This window comes from Sprattus sprattus, assembly GCF_963457725.1.
Source record: "Sprattus sprattus genome assembly, chromosome: 14".
Lineage (NCBI taxonomy): Eukaryota > Metazoa > Chordata > Actinopteri > Clupeiformes > Clupeidae > Sprattus > Sprattus sprattus.
In genome coordinates this window covers 25,141,446-25,161,216 of record NC_137912.1, presented here as the reverse complement: position 1 = coordinate 25,161,216, position 19,771 = coordinate 25,141,446, and the positions used below count along the sequence as shown (strand labels likewise).

General features: G+C 43.8%; 1 protein-coding gene across 2 annotated transcripts; it reads right to left on the bottom strand.

Annotated features, from left to right (window-relative positions):
• On the bottom strand, positions 1–18,737 carry fbxo11b (F-box protein 11b). 2 transcript variants are annotated; one of them, XM_080851108.1, is made up of 22 exons: positions 18,465–18,737; positions 14,622–14,749; positions 14,456–14,537; positions 14,041–14,185; positions 13,774–13,903; positions 13,472–13,555; positions 13,063–13,195; positions 12,219–12,325; positions 11,964–12,075; positions 9,610–9,716; positions 6,824–6,961; positions 6,283–6,500; positions 5,899–6,079; positions 5,617–5,739; positions 5,179–5,264; positions 4,986–5,062; positions 4,437–4,580; positions 4,143–4,253; positions 3,825–3,932; positions 2,391–2,499; positions 2,176–2,274; positions 1–1,904 (listed from the first exon to the last, which is right to left on the bottom strand). In XM_080851108.1, the coding sequence occupies exons 1-22, from the start codon at positions 18,550–18,552 to the stop codon at positions 1,775–1,777; spliced, it is 2,640 nt and encodes an 879-aa protein (XP_080707234.1). In that variant the 5' UTR covers positions 18,553–18,737; the 3' UTR covers positions 1–1,774. The 2 variants fall into 2 exon arrangements, with proteins under 2 accessions (XP_080707234.1, XP_080707235.1); XM_080851109.1 differs by having other exon boundaries at positions 14,041–14,173.
• Between the last annotated feature and the right edge of the window lie 1,034 nt (positions 18,738–19,771).

The following is a 19,771-nucleotide window of genomic DNA, read 5'->3' as shown; positions in this document are numbered from 1 at the left end:
TGACCAGTTTTTTCTAGGAAATTAAACCCCTTTCAAATAATCCTAGCATCTACATAATGGTTATTGAATACTTCACATATATTAAGTGTAGATGTTATGGTACATGCATACAGTCCAGGCTGCATGAGGAGCCACAGTCACAACAGTTCACACAGACGGGGGGGGGGGACTTGTCTCAGGTCAGGCCTCAGATCACTATTCTTAATCTCCAGCATTGCATCTTTTTAAACACCCTCAAAACACACACCATTCAAACACAAAAAACACTTAAACGCGGAACGGAAAACTGGCAGGTCTTCAGACCTGTCTGGACACAGATGTGGTGTTCCCGTAACGTGTGAATGTGCATTGGGATGTGGATGTATTATGGAAATGGTGAGAATTGAACAAAACACATAAATGTCAGCTAAAGTGACAAGCAGCAACTCTGTCAGCTCCCAGGTCCTTTCCTTTAGCCGACGCGTTTTGACAGAGTAAATCTCTCATCTCATCTGGCTTCTTACGTCTCTGAGGTACATCATGTTGGATTTAACATTCCAAAGTTCCAAGTCTTCCAAAGAAAGACACTACATTGAATAACTGCCCATTTTAATTCGACATGACCACAATGTGAGAGGAAGTTGGGAGAAACATACAAGAGTAACATGGGTAGTATAAATAAAATTCATCCACACTCACACACACACTCTTCCACTGTCCATTTCAAACACACTGCCAGGTCTCCTACATCACAAACCAAACACAGCCTACCGTTTCCAAGCACTACAAAGCTGGAGGACATATTTTTAGTGTTCAGTTTCCAATCTTTTTTTTGTTTTTTTTGTTGCAGTAATCCTCTTTCACAGAAAGAACTTAGCTGCTGGGACAAGAGTATGATGACAGCAAGCCTATGGTGTGCTAACAACAACAACAAAAAATATTAATAACAATATGAATAATTATAATATATAATAAAATAAAAGACATTCAAATACAGTAAGATTTTTTTTTGCTGGAAAATACAAAACTACATGAGAAAGCATTAAATCATATTTGTTGATCAGATTACCATATTAAAAAGGCAGCAGTGCTAATCACATTGTTTCTTTTTTATTATTACATTTTTTTTCTTTAAACATACATAAACACCGGCGCCTCCGTTGCCTAGGAAACAGCTGCTAGGGTGGCCATGTCACCATGGCTTATCCTCCTGTCCAGGTAACCCCTTTCTACTGGGGGTTTGGGGGGCATCTCTAGGTCTTTGCTGTGGCTTCTGTACAAAACTGCAGCGCTCCCTCCTCCCGTCTAGTCTTCAAACACTGGAGAGGTCAGGAGGGTGTGGTGGTGGTAGGGTGAGCAGTGACAGTAACATGTTGTGCCCCAACCCAAATGGACACCCGGAACCACATCCTCCTCCATTTTCCCCCGTCCTGAGTCCACCGACTACTTAACACGCGCTCCCCCCCTCCCCCTCCACTACCCGCTCTTCTCCACCTTTATTTGCATCCAAAGGCCACTTTATGGAGCTGAGCTGAGAGGCCAGGCAAGTCTCTGTAGGTCCGTGTGCGTTGCAGTGAGCACTGGCGTGGTCTCTTCCACCAGAGCTGGGACATTGAGGGCACAGCTCCACCCTGGTCTGGCTGCCTCCTCCAGCTCTCCGAAGGCTCTTCCCCCCCCCTGTGTGACAGTCTTTACAGAGTCTTTCTGCGTGCAGGGCAGCAGAAGCTCATGTCCAATAGGCAGGCAGGCGGGTGGCGGCCAGGCCAGGGGAACACGGGGGGGTTGGGGGCAGGGCTCAGTTGTGCTGTAACGTGTTCGACTCAATAGGGGGCGCTGAGTCGTACAGAGTGTCTGTGTCGTGGGTGGGTTCTCCTGCCAATGTGCACGGGTTGGACAGCGTTCCCGCACCGCAGTCACAGAAAAACCTAAAACGTTTTCAGATTACGGACAGAATTACGCTGGGCCCACAGGGATTAACCATCCAGACACGATTTCAGACACGGCAAAATAGCACTAGTTTTCTCTGGAGCTCCAGCTTTCTTCACGTTACAATTTACAAATCAAGAAAAAAGGCGGCGATTGCCTTTAAATATTACTTCCTGCCTTCGTAGAAAATATATGCAGCTTCTTTCAGTATGGATCACAGCTTATTAGAATTTACAATGGTAGGTGATGAGGACATTGATGGAAACTCACCTATCGTGCCGTATAAATTCTACATCGTGTCCTTGGTGACACTTCTTAATGCAGTTCACACAGATGGCATTTCTGTCCGTTGTATTACAGGTGTGACATCTGAGAAGGAAGAAAAAAAAAAAAAAAAACATACAGGCATACACTGTTAAATTATGCAGTTTTCCAAACACCTGTATTTGTATCCATGGCTTTGCTTGAGTGCTATGAGTGCTAACCTGTAGAAGTCATGCATGGGATAGCTGGTGTAACTGGAGATCTTGTACAGGCACTGGCCTCTGCTCACTGCCTTCTCTATGGCATCCTGATTGTTCATTATTTTATTATCTGCAAGGAGGAGAGATACATGACGCCGCTGGGTGGAAAACAGGCTCTTTTACAAAACCAGACAAATCTGAACTTCTGTTCCAACTGTAAGGTTAAAAAAAACTTTAAAACGCATGGTTGCACATAGTGTGTCCCTTGTGATTTGTGTAATGTGATGTTAATTGGTATGTTCTCAAATCCCAAGACAAAGAAAAGATCACTCCTGCCATCACCCTACTGAGCAAAGTGAGAAAACAAAAACAAAGAGAGAAAATAAAGACCGGTCACCACTTCCTCCATTTCATAACGCACATATAGGTAGGCCTGGCCACTGATGTAATGTTCATATAAGAATGGAACACAGAAAAACTGAACCTGTCTAGATGGTACGACAACCCATCCCTTGAGTACTGTTCTACTTGTGCAAGTTCACTTCCTGACTTAGGCCGAATCTCGATTCTTCCCCTTGCCCCTTTTGCTTTGTCTTTGTCTTTGTCTTAACCCTAGCACTTGCAAGTGTAAGGGCCAAGGGCTGAAAACTTTCCCCTATGAAATGAGACGCCACTCGGTTTCGGGTACGTCATGCGTGACTGTATGAGCTATGAAACTAGCGATTTAAAAAAAGTTTCAATGAAGAACATGGTTGCAAATATATATGTATACAACTGTGTAGAGCACGAAACAAGACTGTCGTAATTTTTAAATTAATTATAAGCCAAAAATACTTACATGTAGTGTATGTAGCATCTAGCTAGAAAGCTACCATATAAGCCAATGGAGTGGTGGTATAAGCGCTAATTGTAACCCAAAACTACTGTTTGAAAGCTTCAGTTAAGACTTACAATACTCTGCATCGTTCGTGTAGCACATTTCAGATCAAACCGAGTCATTATAAACATATAAAAAGTTGTGTAGATAGCTTTATTCATGTAAAATATTCCTCACTTCAAGCAGCCATGTTTTTTTGAAAATTCCCGAGCTGGTTTCGCTGTGTGCTCTGGGATAGCCCTTGGAGGAGCAAGTAAGGTCTCGGATCATCTTAATTTTAAGGGGTATAAAGCCCTCAATCTTATCCCTTAATCTTGATCAAATTGAGTATTGAGACACCACTAGCTCACATGAACGCGCAACTTCAAGGGTAAGGGGGAAGATAAGGGGCAAGGGGAGGTATTGAGATTGGGCCTTAGGATTCCTTTTTAACAGTGCAGCCTAACTGCTTCCTGATTAAACATTTAGTTGTTTTTAATATACTTAAATATGCATGTAGGTTTAAACATATGATGGTGTGAAAGTCATATTTAATTGAAGGTGTTAAACATGAGGCAGGTGAGATGATCTGCTCATACCTTTCATGGTGACATTGACTCCGGATGCAAGAAACAGACCACCAAAGCGGTTGTTGAAGATCTGATTACCCTCCAATGTGGCCGTAGCGTGGTTTGTTATTTCAATGCCTAGTAGGGAGGCAAAATATAAAATCACACAAAATTGAACAGTGTGATTCCAAGAGTGAAGGTGCCCTAAAGCTAAAGTGCACCATAACAACATCAGTCTAAATCACTTCAGAGGTAAATAAACGTGTCAGCGTGACACACACTGCCTAACGGTGCCAATGCTGCCCCCTACTGTCCCCCTGGACTCCCCGCAGCTCAAAGACCACTGACCTGCAGCGAAGCCGTCAAAGATGCGGTTCTTGCGCAGGACAGGGTGGCTGTTCGTGCTGATCAGAACACCGGCCTGTGCATTCCGGAAGATGTCATTCTCCTCCAGCAAGCCTGTTTAACCCAGGGGATATACTTATCAGAAAAAGCATGCCGTCGCTGAAACAACGCACACGCTCAAACCAGTCACGCACACAGATGTACATAATAATGTACATAGTACAGAAACATAAACACTACATACAACGCTGCCATGCACCACACACACCTGAACACAACTCAACAGAAGATTCTTACCCCTTCCACCATTAAAAATGCAGATCCCTCCATCTCGGCCATCGTGGATCTTGTTCCTGCGCAGTGTGGGATTGCTGTCGGTCTTGATCCACACCCCAGCCATAGCATTGTCAAAGATCTCATTGTCCTCGATGAATCCCAGGCCTGGAGAGGAACAACAGGAGTAGTGCTAATTTAAAGGCATTGTCTTAATTTCAAATGGTGAAGAGCACCACCACCAAGGTACCAGCAACATTTCAACAAAAATACTGAACAGTGCACATAGGCACGTGTAAACACAATATTCTCTTTGAATACTTTTGCTGGGGGAAAAAATGGATATGCAGGCTAAACAATGGGGTCATTAAAAACCTGAAGTTCAAATTGCTGTATTACTATGTGGCAGTCGGTATCAGGAGAACCACCACAGCTTAGTCCATGCCTCATTCACATCGATACACATCATTGATTAAAAACCATAATACAAACTAGGCCCATCACTGGCTTTTCACACAGTGTGCATTTGTTGACAGTCATCTTGTAGCACTCATGAGAAACCTGTTCACTTACCAGAATTGTAGACAAGGATGCCACCATTCTGCCCACCCCAGATCTTGTTGCGTCTAATTTTAGGGTTACTGCCAGTCCTGTACATAGAGGGGTCAAATCTATTAGCATTGATCACAAGCCTGACCTCTATTTCATATCAAACTCTTATTTTGGGTGCAAGTGTTGAGAGAGGCAGGTGTGAGGGGTGAGGTACCTGATCTGCACCCCAGAGTACATGTGGTTGTAGATGTCGTTATCCTCCAGCACTCCGTGGCCATTGTCATAGAAGTACACCCCCACCTGAACCAACACAGAAACAAAGCCCATTACACAATGACACCAATAATGCTGATTTCCCAGCATGCTTCACAACATGACCCAAAAGCAACTGTGAATCATGCTCAGGAATAGTTTAAGTTCTGGATTTGTCCACACAGTATAAGAACAATGGATGCTTAATTACATCATGACCAATGACAACACAATCTACACCACAGATGCACAGTCAAACTATTTATAGATCAAGCTCCAGCTGAATGATGCAGCATTGTTTTAGAATCCAAACAGGGGCCCCAATGCTCTGCATAGCACTCAGAGGTCTGCACAAGGTTGTGTGTGTGGATAGAGGTGACAGTGGAACGGAGCGGTTTACCTGCTTGCCGCTGTGTATCCTATTCCTCCGGAGGACTGGCGTGCTCCCCGTGGTCACCCATACTCCAGCAAGCGTGTTACTGTACACCTCGTTCTCCTCGATCACGCCCTGGCCTTTCTCATGCTGCACAGACAAACAGCACAGACACACTCAGGTTTAGCTCATGTGTGGATCATCTCAGGCAGCCAACAGAATCACATGTCTGTGTATGTGTCCATGGTGTGGTGGGACATGGTCTGCACATCTCCATGTGTAGGTAGTTATAGGTTTGGACACACTCACCACGTATATGCCTCCATGCTGGCCGTCATGGATTTTGTTGTGCCTGACGATGGGGCAGCTATTGGTTCTGATCTGGATGCCTGCCAGTGCATTGCCATAGATGTCATTCATTTCAATAAGGCCCCTCCCATCACCAAATATGTACACGCCTCCTTGGTTTCCGTTGTAGATGGAGTTCCCCCTGCATTAAGAATGAAACGACCTTTTAAGGATGCTTCAAATGAACTGATTACAGCTTCAAAAGGTCCATTGGCCTCGCAAAAATACAATTAATGAGCACATGGACCTGCATTACAGCAAGGACAGGAGGAACATTGAGGGAAGATTAAAAGAGCAAGGAGAAGGACTGGGCAGGAGACGGCTTTTAGATGGATGTGCCCTGACCTGATGGTTGGGTCGCTGTTGGACGTTATCCACACTCCAGCAAAGTTGTTGGCATAGATCTTGTTCTCAATGAACTGGCCCCGGCCTTTCTCGTGCACGTAAATGCCACCTGTCTGGCCGTGATGGATCTCACAGCGCACTACAGTGGGATTAGCGTAGGCCTTCACTTCAAAGCCTGCAATACGATTCCTGTGGATGTTGCAACTCTCGAAATAGCCCTGCAGAGGGAGACAAAGACAACTTAAATCTGGCCCTCTGTTATTACACTCCATGATCAAGTAACTAGGTAAATCAGTGAAGACGGGGTAAGAGATTGGAGGAACAGATATCCCTGTCTGCTTGATATCACCAGTCAATCACTTATAGGACCATCAAATACTGAAAATATGCACATAGAAGGTTCAAACTCTTCGATACATGTAAGGCTGTGTCCTTAGAGGAAAATGATGCCAAGGTTTAGGTCTTTTAAGACAATGAACGCCTTGCAAATGCAACTACATGAGACCCAATGCCACATCCACATGGACAGATCTGTACACACCATGCCATGGTCGAAGGTGAAGACTCCTACATCCCGCCCATGATGAATGTGATTCCGTCTGATGATGGGGTTGCCATGGTTTTTCACCCAGATGCCCGCAAGGGCATTGTTGGAGATCTCGTTGTCTTCATATATGCCCTACAAGGATTGGACACAAAAATGAATAAGGACAAACTCGTAACATTGAACATCACATGCAAGTTGCTGCTGGCCTTGTAGTATAGATACAGCCAGCTACGGTCCATGTTTCAAATGTGTTTTGAGGAGACATGTGCATAAACAAAAAATTGCCAAGTGACCACGTCAGAAATACGGTTTCCAAAACAGGCACAAGGTCGCCATCACTAAGCAGAGGTTTGCTTACGCACTTAAAGCGCTTCTCTTTCAGGTCAAGGAGGACTTTTAGCAGATTAGACACACGATTCTCAAGAAAAATGGAAGCGCTGCTATGATTCAGCACTAAGGGAGGCAGGTCACAACCGCTGAGGAGCCTGAGAGAGCCGGGTGGGCCCGTGGGAGAGCTGGTCTGGGTGCCACCAACCCACTACAGCAGACGGACCAGCAGGGGAGGACCCAGCATGAGCAGAATCCACACACAGACACTAGCCAAAATACTCCATGCTCACAGTGGTTAAAGTGGGATTTGGTAGGTGGGGGTACTCTATTTTCCGGTGTCGTGGTGGCGGCGGGGGGGTATTTGGTGGATCTGGCGGCGGCCGTGGCGGGGGGTATTTGGTGGATCTGGTGGCGGCAGCGTTGAAATCACCCATTCCTATATTTTTTTAATCACAGTGATATAAGGAGGTCTAACCAAAGACCTAAACCAGGGATGGATCATGAGCCTTTTGGCCCCTATTTGGTTCCATGAGAAAATTTTGAATTTGGTAAATATGATTTCCTGTATTCTGGTGCATTTTGGGGATGGCCAGCTGGAAATGAACAATTAGTGCTGACATTTAGATTTGAAACTCATAGCATTTAAGCGATTCACACATTTTAGGCTGCTGAAGCTGGGCTGTACTGCTACTGTTAGGCTGGGCTGCCGCTGGGTTGCTGCTGTGCTGTACAGTGGTGCTGATGCTGGGCTGAGCTGGGCTGCTACTCTTGATGCTGCTCTGGGCTATGACCTGGGCTGCTTTCATTCCCCTAATCACGGTGAAGATAAGGAATTCGGAAAATGACACTTAAATCAGCCTTGATGACTGCACAGTGAAAATGGATAACGAAATCTGTTCTGCATCAGGCCAAATCTTAGTCATTCTTACACAGTAATCACAGCGCAAATTACACAGTGCCTACTTAGTTCCATGGCCTGGACTGTCCACTCACACAGCCATTAATAAACAACACTGCAGACTTCAATTATTAAATTAAAAAATATTTTACTGTTAAATGAATTATCAAAACATGACATAGCAACAATGCTTGGTAGACTTCTTAGACTATCAATTGCTTGATTTTAAAAGAAAATCTAAAAAGAATGACTGTTTAGGCACCATTTCCATACAAATTCTTACCCTTGGAAATAATCAGTTATTTTTCGTTTACACCCTCTCTTATTTCGATCCTCCTCCATCTTTAAGAAGGAAATTATGAAGACATAACATTACCAACGTGTTTTCCAATTAAGAAACAAGTACCGGTACCGGCATTTTTTGTCTATCTGACAAGCTGACGTGATAGCCAATAACCAACTAGTTGCAGTTAACCATTGTTAATGTTCGTCATTCTCAGTCAGGGCCAGAGAATAACTAAAAGCCTGGTTCTTTCTTTAAGTTGTGTTTGTTGCCCTATTTAAAATATAGATGTTAGACTTTAGCTTACTACTTCACCTTGGACTCCAACATGCACTCGCTCTGACTGGAAGCAGTCTAAACACTTACCGCAAAGCATCGCGCTCAACTGAACTGACAGGTTAACTGTTTTTTTTTTCCACGCGAAGCGTGTTTGTCAGAGGGATGAACAAGGCGGGGCTAGGGGATGATATTACGTTTTGATTTGATCGATTCGAGACGCTGATGAACTCCTTCGGAAGGAGCGCGAGCCTTTCACAGTGCACGTAAAGGCCGGTTCAGACCAAAGATTTGCGACGAGACGAGACTGGCCTTAACATTACATTTTTTTTTTTTTTTAAATAATCTATTTATTTATTAATTTATCTGAGGTGCCGGTACTGAGTACCGGAGCGTTCCGGCCCACTTTAACCCCTGCATGCTCATCTTTACAATGGCACAGCCACCGTACAAACCACACAGCAACATGTGGGACAATCATGTTCAAATCATCCCAGGCAGCCAGATGCTTCATGTTGAATAAAAGGTCATTTGGAGTTTCTCAATTCAACACATCTAAAAGCAAAAACTAAAAGCCCTGAGACACCATCAAGTCATTGCCCACATGGGTAATGTTGCTGTTTGGAATATCGCAGCATTCCCAGATCATTTCCTGGAATGTTACTGGAGTAATTAATAGTACCAAGATCACAACACAGGCGGTCTCACAGGGCGTCATCCCAGAACACTTGTAGGAAGCATGTCAAATGACAACAGCCTGTATAGTAGGGGTCTGAAGTGGTACGAGGGATAACTTGTATATTCAACTCAACTGTTCAATTATTTAAATGATTTGCTGTAAAGTGTATGAAGGGTAAAGTATGCTGTTTAGTCTACAGGGTAAAAAAGGTGACGGAGTTCATGTGGACCATTGTGGTGTGAAAGGTCAAGGAGGAAGTGTCTTCCTTCAGGCTGATAACTGTGTGCTGAACATGGGGAGGACTGAGCACTCACCTGTGCGTGGTCCGTGATGTACAGACCTACATTCTCACAGTCACTGATGTTGCAATGCTTAATGGTGGGACACGCCCCTTGACCACTGACACATACCGCTGAGCCCACTGTAAGAGAGAGGAGAACGCGTGGAAGTACATGAGGAAGGAGTAAAAACAGTATGTGAAGCATAATACAGGAGACAGGAGGGCACTAGAAACACACCCATCCCCATGTAAACCCCACATGTTGAAATTATGATGAATAATTGTCAAAGCCAACTGCCAAATTACACGTGCTGTCAGTGGTTGTTGTCTTAAAATCATTTAAAGAACTAAAGATATATTGGTTGCCATGGCGGCATGCAGGATGCAGTGGCTTTTGTGGCTCCCAACACAGTGCCATTTTATTTATTATTCTTACAGCTTAAACTTAAGCAACCCCAACCTCTCCTACAGGCGTCAGGAACTCTTTCAACCTCAGAACAGATGACACACTTCCCATAAATCACAGACACTTTCCCCATGGCCATTGTCCGCTCACCTGTCTGGCAGTGGAAGGGTAACCCCCATCAGTAACCTTCACTTAAAGCACAGAAGCGCTCCTTACATAGTTTCTCTCCCCAGCATCTTTTTGGCCAACGTCTCATCGCTGACAAAATGTAAGATAAAACTTAGGCTTTCCTCCCAGAAAAGGCTTGATAACTGCTTTCTGCTGCCTTTATTATAGGCGCTGTTTCAACCACACTTACCTCAAGAAAATCAATCGGCACCTACCCAAACCAGAAACCCTGGAACACTGAGGTCCGGCAGCTGCTGAAAGCCTGTGACGCAACATTCAAGTCCGAAACTATGATGTCTACAGCCCAGCCAGAGCTAACCACAATAAAGACATTAGAACGGCTGAACATAACTACACCATACAAAAAGAGAACCACTTTCACAACAACTCCCATCCCCAGCACATGTGGCAAGGCATTCAGTCCATTACGGATTATAGAAGCTCCAACCTCCACTTCACTGTCCACAATGTCTCCCTCCCAGATTAACTAAATCTTTTTTTGTTTACGCCCGCTTTCACTCAAGGCTGCTGGCCTGGAAAGCATACCGGGAAGAGTCTCCAGCTTCACCACAATAGTTAACCTCTCACTGTCCTAGTCCATACTCCCCACTTGCCTGAAGACCACCTCTATTATCCCCGGCCCTAAGAATTCATTACACACATGCTTACCGGCCCAAAGCACTCTGCCCAATTGCCATGGAATGGTTTGAAAGACCTGTCCTGGCTCATATTTACCCCCTTCACATCAACGAGGACCTCTTCTGGTCAACAAAAACCCACTTCCTTCAGAAGCCCACCAACACCTGAGGAGGCCAAGGAGCGCTCAACTATCTCCCAAAATACTCTTGTCTACTGCTGCACCATTAGGAACATTCTAATCAGCTGCATCTCAGTATGGTGCAGTAACTACCCCATCCGCAGAATAGAAAACACTGCAGCAGTCATAAAGGTGGCCCAGCATATCACCAGCAACCAGCTCCCAGTCAGGAGACACATTTAACATAAATACTGCCTGAGGGCTCTGCATCAGCAGCTATCCCGTTCATCCCAACCACGGCTTGTTCCACCTCCTGCCCTCTGGGTGGTGCTACAGGAGCCTCAGAGCAAGGTCTCTGACCCCGAGCTGTTATCGTCGATATGAACCTGACTAAACACTGAACTCTACTCATGCAGTTTCAAACACATGCACACCATTCATACACTCGGATTACCTTTTTTCCCACTAGTGCCATATGTTTACAATAAGACTTGCAGTTTAATTACATATTCTACAGATATATACTACCTTTAAAATGTTACTGTCCTTGTGTTTTTATCTGTATTTTATGTATACCCCTTTTCGACATAAAAAAAAAGAGATGGACCAGTAAGAACACAGAAGGCATGAATCACTTTTGACAGTGACCAAACCAGACTGTTACATAAATGACAAATACAAATGACCATTTGACTCACATGAAAGCCATCAGTTTTAACCTTAATGGAAAATGGACAGAAAAGTAATGAGAAAACGCTTAAGTTAATTTCCACATGAACAGCAGCATTATCTCCTCTAGTAGGAGGACCATGCAGCGAACACTGCATAGTTGTGCTGCAACAACAAGCACCTGACGCTACAGCATGTCTCATTCTTCCTACAGGTATGCTGACAACATAATTTCTCATGTCAAGTTCTGGAATGTGGAAGTAACCAGGTAAGCGGACCCCAGTTATTACTTTTCCAGATGCTGAGAGGCTCTATGAGCCATCAGAGCACTTCACAAATCACCCTGAAGAACAACAAAGCCAGTGCTTGTGTGTACACCTGGTCTTACCTGTGCAGGTGCTGCGGATGATGCAGTGGTCAATGTTGGGGCTGCAGTTGACCGTGATCTCCAGGCAGTGGTGGGCGTTATGGTGCTGGGCGGATTTATCGTCTGGGTTAAACTGTGGACCAGAACAAGACAGGAATCATTCAAAGAGGTCATCTCAAAGGATTCATACAAAGTATCCAAAGGAAAGATAATCTTGCATACTTTTAGGAAGGGCAGATGTCATTTCTTGGTGCATTCAGCTCCCACACTACTTACCTTTATGGTCATGTAACCCACATAGGCATCCTCTGATCCCTCCATGAACACAAAGGTGGAGTCCCTTGTGTTCTCAATCACCACTTTATCTGCTACTTTACCAGGCGCTGAACAAAGAGAAATACATTTGAACTTGGAATACTACACAACCAAAAATACTTCTAAACTTTAATCCTACAGTGTGCAATGTTAACTGCATAATTTTCTTTTGAATGAGCCTAAATAAAATGTAACAAACCATGTTTAAAAATAAAAAGACTTCTATTCAAATGGAGCAGTTCAGTATGTCTTGCAGTATTGTCTTCGGTCAAGCTGGGTTTTATTGGTGTTTTCCCAGCATTGATAAGAAAGGTGTAACTCCGAGGAAGTGTGTATTATTCTCAGTATTACGACACAGTATCAACAATACATGGGACAGCACTAAGATCAAGATTAGAAATAAGTATAACATTCCTTGAGCCAGAAATTCTCTTCAAATGCATTATATAACTAATAGAATTTCAGAGCTTACACACAAGCAACTTGGGACTCACTCTGGCCCTTTCAATCTTACATTTCCAAACTGATTTACTTACAGCAATTCATTAAATTGTAATTAAAATGTCTTATTAGTATATAAATCCCAAGGCAGGGACAATAATTTCAACAAACAACAAAAAGTTATAGCTTCTGCCCAAAAGTGACTTTACCTACTGAGAAATGCACAGTACACTGATTGGTTACCGGTCCGTATGTGAATGACAGTAGTTTGGAAGAAAGTGAAAGTTTTGAAAAAAGTGTATCTCCACATCTAACAACGCTAGCTGGCTTAATGACGGTTTCTAGAAGCAACCTCGATGCATACCTGCTCCTATCATGGTTATGGGGGACTCTATGTAGATCCACTCATCTGTGTAGATGCCGGAGTGGACGAAGATGAGGCCATCAAAGTGTGCTTCTTGGACTCCACCCAGCGCATCCTCAATGGTGTCATAATACTGCAAGCCAACGGGATCAGATTAGTACAGACGTTCAATACTTTTCTACGATGGACATGTCATTTCCTACCAAAATGCAATTTATTTTCTTATTTATTCAAGACTGATATGAGCCTGCTTTTGTTGCATCCCTAATGTAGAGTCAAATTGAAACTATATCCCCTTCCCCTGGGTTCTGACAGCTATTGGTAATCTGAGTGCTGTATATCAGTCAATCAGAGCATAACATAACATAACCGACCGTAGTTGCATAATATAAAACATGAGACTGCTTACCAGCATGTTTTCTCTCCCTTTGTACCTGGCTGGATTGCTGTAGAAGTGCTCAGCAAAGCCAGGCTTTACATGTGCACCCTTGTACTAAAAGAGAAAAAAAACACAAGCAGAATGTTCACCATGAACCAGGCATCTGCACCATCAGCAGAGCCAGAGAAACATGCTTCTTATTTACATCAGGATTCCTCAGCAGAGCTTTGAGTCTGAGAGGCTCCCCCCCCCCCCCCCCCCCCACTAGTAATCACAAACATATGAGTAAAGCAGTGGTGAAAAGAGAATCTGAAGAACTCAGGCAAACGCACCAGCTGCTGAAAGCTCTCCTTCCAGGGGTTGGGTTGCTCGTACTCCTCAGGGTTGATTTGGTAGAACTTCCCTGGCTCTGGATGCATCATAGGACGCGTGTATTCAAACACCTCCATGTAAAGCCTCTTCCTTCAAGTCAAAGATAAAGAAGCCTTTAACAATGATGCCGTTTGCCTACCACCCCGGTCACGTGTCTCGACAGTATGGATCCGAGGATCAAACACAGTTGATCAAGGTTATACTCTTGAGGACTCCGAGAGACTCACCAGAGGATGGGGTCATTGGCCAGCTCGCTAAAACGTTTGCACACACATGCCGCCTGGCACAGGTCTTGCTCCAGAAGATACGAGAATATCTTCAGAACCACCTCATCTGGCAGCTTCTCCTGGAGGTATTGTTCTGCAGGGGCCGCTAAGAGGAGATCATGTGTGAGGTCAAATGTCATTTTCATATCTAAAAGTCAAAGTCAGTGCCTATAGGTCTATACCTCAGAGTTGGGCCTACTGATATACACTACTAAGTGAAGATGTTGAAGATATTTGTTGGTAAGAGCTAGGCACAGTACCTAGTGAGTGTCAATGTGAGTATGCATGTGTGTAGACCAGTACAACTGAATTATTACTGTAGGAGGCCAGGTCTAATTGACTGTGTAGTAGAGCACCTCAGAAGGGAACAACTCACCAGGTAGGTCCTGGGACTTCCCTGACACACGAGCTCTCTTCGCTCTGTGGCCGAACGTTTCTGTGGTGGACGTGGAGGCACCCTGGATGGAGACAGGAGGGTTAGAGGGCCTGTGGTGGGCTTAACGCTGGGGAATAAATAACACTTTGCAGGGGTATCCTCCTACCTCCATACTGCTCTTGGTAGGGCACGCTGATCTCTTGGGCAACAAGGACTTTCTGCGGAGTTGATAGGGACTGTTCTGAGCTCCTGGACCGGATTCTTCTGCGACCATATCTGCAGGCACGTCCTCATCTGCAGTGAGAAAAAGACCAAACGCTTAATTAGCCCCTGTATTCATGGCCTTAATGATAAATGTTGTCTTGCACAGACACAATGAGTGTGTCCAAAACTTTGCATTCATTGAACAAAATTTGAGGTCTGCCTTTTAGCTGAATGAACAAACAAAAAATGTTAATGGACTTATCCCTGTCACACACAAAAATAAATAAGTCCCACTTCAAGCAGGTGGGCGTGTCGGATAAACAGGCACGAATGGATTAGCAGCTACAGTGATGGGTACAGTAAAAATAGCTCCAACCATCGGGCTGAGGGCACACATTCATACACACTGAGCGGCTGTCTAAAGACACCCATAGGGCATTAATAGAGCCAGGTCCTCCCACAGCCTCAGGCCCCCTTTACACGGACATTTTTCACCCGAATCGAATCTTTTAATTCCATAAGGACGGAGCCTGGTAACGAGAGATTTGCGTAAAGATGAAGCCATCCGATTGGGATGAACCGACTGTAGTACATCCCCCACGCCTGTTGGTCGCGCTCTTACAGTGTAGAAGACGACAGGAGGTCACAGGTAAACAGCCAGTAGACAAGCTACAATTAGCAACGTTTAGCCTAACCGCATAGCCTACATTTAATCTGCACAGTAATACATTATGGTGGTTAATAAAATCGGGGGTCAGAGCAGACTATAGGTTATGCGAAAATGAATTCCATTTCTAATGTCTGTCATCCCATTTCCCATGAGGCTTTGCTCCGACCATTCTACATTAATTTATGAACCAAAAAGCAAATTAAATTGCTGGTCAATTTATATTTGTGATCATGAAAGTTATGTAACGTCTGAATAAAAAGAATTAGATCAAGATAGGAGGCTAAACAAAAATCAGTAGGCTGGTTCCAGAGAGTGAGTTCGAGACACACCATGAGTGAGATGAAGAGAGACAACAAGTGTTATATATATATTGGTTGGAGATCGCGACGCGATCACGTGGGACAATGACGTCATCAGGTTGCGTGAATCTGTGCACACGAACACCAGCCCCCGTCAAATCTACTCACTTTCTAACCCCGATTCAAATCGTTGCAGATACCGTGTGCGGATAGAGAGTGTTCGTCTAATGATAGGGCTATCTCTGTATTAGTTTCAGAGCTCGGACGCAGACAAACTTGACTCTGTGTAAACTAAGCTTCAGTGTAGCTTGGACAACCCTCCCTTAAGCCCTGTGCTGATCAAATACTAGCTTGACAAGATTAACACGGATCAGATCAGTTCGAAGTTTTTTGATAGTTTGCCCAATGTTTTCCTCAAACACATAGCCAGCGAAGTCTAAAAAGCTGTATGGTCACCTGAAGACCCCTTTGTTTTTCATGTATGGAAAAAAAATACTTTTATAAATGTCCAAATGCATGCATTTTGAACTGAGCTGCACTGTTACAATTACACATACAGTAGTGGCTTAGAAAATACTAAACTTCCTCAGGGGCTGGTCAACTAGTTATCCTACCTCTCTCTGAGTGGACAGTGCTTGGAGACTCAGATTATTACCGTCAGCTAGCATCCTCCTGTAGCCTTGGTACATGGGCCTCGCAATAGAAGCAGGCCCTACAACCTGTCCACCACCTCCCTACCTACCTACCTGTGATTACCTGTTGTACTGATCACCTGTAGGCTACTGTCTGTCCCTCTCTTTACTGCATATTGGCACCTGGAGACAACAGTTAGAAGTGACATGTGAGAAATTCCACACTGCCACCGCTTTTTTAACTAGATTTTTTTTTTTTATCCATCACCAACTTCATTTGTGACTGATCCAGCACTTAAGGGTGAAAACATGAAACGTTATGTCCATAGTCCCTCCTGAGTCTAAATGCCTGAATGTTGTGGAACAGAGTTCAGTGGTTCTGGCTTTCACATTATGTTCTTTTCATCTAGCTCTAAGTGCTAATCCGGTTACTGTGTGAAAATGAGTAAGAAAATGTATGTCTGTGCGTCAGCTTTTCGAAGAGTTTAGATCACTTGGATTGTGTTATCCAGGGCCCTTCAAATAAGACACCAGACCCACAAGAGCAATGCAGTTATCCCCAAACCTGTTTCTAAACAAAGACTCTGTGTATGCATTGGAGAAAACAGCACCCAAAACCCCCTCAAACAGTCTAATATTGAGTGGTGTGAAATTACACTGATAAAAACATTACCACAGAGGCACTGACTGAGCCACACACCCTCTAACATAAACAGAGCTGGTCTAAACATAAGCAGACAAAGCATATGTTAGTACAATTAATTCATGGATTCTCCATCTATAAAATAAAATCTTATGTGAACATGAATGTGAAGAGATTATGGGAGGCCACCCGGCATAATTGTCAGCAAGATTATCATTAGTTTGAAGCTAAGAACCCCCATCACAAAAATAAAGTAAACTTATAACTGGGGGGCCGACAAACTATTAGATGGGTGACAAAAATGCGCAAATATGATGTTAGCAACAGTAAGGTAGTTGTTCAGAAGGTGTCTCCGTGACTGGGCAATGTTGACATCTAATGTCAACATTAGTCACTATAAGCTCAATGAGTACCGTTAAATGGTAAAAGGGTAAGGATTGTTGATGCAGCTAGCTAGAAAACAGATTTGCAACCGTGGCATATGCAGTTAATAGATGCATTTATCCCCTGGCGACTTATGTGCCCAACGATCCCTTACAATTGAAATGTGAAGACAAAAGGTTTCTGATTGATCAACGCAGATGCACATCCGCAACCGAGCTAAACGTTACATCGTTAGCGTAGATTCCTATTAGGACACGGAAACCATAAAGCAAATGCGAATGCAGCGGAGTACACTTAGCATTGTTTCTACTACCTACCTACTTAGACTGCGCTTAACATCCCCCAAAGCCAATTATTTCATGTTACCTACATGGGCAAACCCTGCTTATGGCAGCAAAGTATGTTCCTGCCATGGTTAAGGCAGATGGATACACAACTGCGTAGCAAGATCAGTTAGCAGCTAGCTGGTGCTATAGTAGCTGGTCCGTTACCGACTGTGTGTAGTGTTCAAGCTAGCTTCATTAGGTAGCCTACATTACAAAATAACTTACTGACTGACATTATTTATGCCTCTGAACTGCAATCAACTACTTGGTCGTGACAACCAAGTTAATTACAGCACCAATCGGATATTCAAATTCTAAGATAATCACTGTCTAATAAAAAAGGCAGAGGCTAGCTAATGTTGATTAAATAGTAGCTAGCGTTAACACCATCATATCTAATGTTACGTTGTGGCTAGGTAGTTAGCAAGCTAAACTACACCCCAAAAATGGCAGTCAATAGCCTCCCGTTAGCTAGTTCGCTATCTAGTTAGCTTCTACGCAACGCAAACAAGTAGTCTGTGTACACAACAAAAATGTACAACACCTCTCTAACAACATATGCTCCGTAAGGTACAACGAAGTTCTTGAATTTGTACGTTGCACAATTCCTCTGAATGTTAGTAAACTGCCTTAGATGTAGATAAACTGACTACTCCGAACGTTAGCATAGCTGTGATTGTGGTCAGTCAAGCCAAACAAAGCGCGGCCTGGCATGAACGCTACGAAACGAGATATTTGGGGGTCCCTGTCTCCATTACAAGGGAAAGAAAATTCTAGAAAATGGCATTATGCTATTGTATATCAAAACAGTAGTATGTATCTATGCGTTTGCTTGTAATGACACGTCGTACCTCTTTCACCGTTGTTCCGTTCCTGCTGCACCGGGCGCGGCCTCGATACTCGCCTGGGTCTTCTGTTGGTTGCCCTGACGGAGTTCATTTGGTGAGTTGGTAATTAAAAAAATAGAATGTTTTGCTCCAACGTTCGTTTCTGGTTTTCTTTGGACCTCTAGATCCAACTCCGTTGTCCTATTTTGAGAAGCATAAAGACAATTGCGATGGTGATTAGATCTTTTTCGGGGTGTTATTTGTGTTTTTCGGACAGCTCCCCCCTCTGCTCCTCTGGACGGGCTCCGTCTCTCTCTTTTGCAGGAGGAGCCATTAACTCACACGGGGACAGAAACGAGAAAAAAAATCACAAGGGACCCGTATCCACCAATGGAATACTATGATCCCGTCTCCCCTTACGGCTCCTAGTTGGAATGCCTCCTTCAAGTAGTTTCTGAACCCTGACGTAGATTTGAATAGGCTACCCATACCTTTGGTGTTTTTCACTTGAAAAGTTAAGGCTAATTAAAAAAAACTGCTAAAGAGAACAATGCTAGTTCACAGCAGGTCGTCATTAAATACGTAAAATGGACGGACCAAGTGAGTGGTACAATCGAAGATTGTTTGTGCAGCAAATTATTCTTCAGATTTTAGTGTGATGAAATGAACACTGCCCTCCAGTGAATAGTTGATGGAGCGCATATGCCCACATCTTGTGGCAATCAAGGAAGATTGGTGAAAACTGTTTTGGTCGTTGTTACAACTGAAGCTAGGATCTACCATTCCAGATATGTGCTCATGACAGAACATTGTCATTTGACAGACATGTATTTTATTTCCCCACCAAATAGGCACATTCCCCAATGTCTTATTATGGTGTTAACTAAGGTAATTTCCAGGCACAGATGCTATTGCTGGTCCTACCAACCCAATGCACCTGATTTGATCGGCTGCAGCTGACAAGTTGTAGTTGATTTCATACCTGCAGCCTTCAAAGGAAGACAGGAAAAATATTGACAGTGTCTAGACGTAAAATTCATCAAGAAAACAGCAACTAATCCACCCAATGACCCTGTTATGGTCATGCTGTACTGTCCTGTGCTCCCTCAAAAACGAAACAGCAGGTTTAAGTCTTTACGCCCTTGCCTCCCTTATACTAGAAAAATTGAGATGTAGGTTATCGGCCTCTTAAGGGCTAAAAATCCCTTTTCCTTGAATCCACCTGAATAGGAAATTTAGAGTAGTGCATTTCTATGGTGAAAACTAATGAGAAATTGAGAGTTTGTGAAGTTGCACTGTAATTTAATGTCCTGAAGTATCACACACACACA

Bases quoted from the DNA above. Each gene is read 5' to 3' on its own strand.
- fbxo11b (XM_080851108.1), bottom strand. From the start codon at position 18,552: ATGAACTCCGTCAGGGCAACCAACAGAAGACCCAGGCGAGTATCGAGG. The intron at 13,196-13,471 runs GTAAGCAGTCTC...GTTGGCTTGCAG, and splicing joins AAGGGAGAGAAAACATGCTG to TATTATGACACCATTGAGGA. The intron at 12,326-13,062 runs GTATGCATCGAG...CTCTTTGTTCAG, and splicing joins CATAACCATGATAGGAGCAG to CGCCTGGTAAAGTAGCAGAT.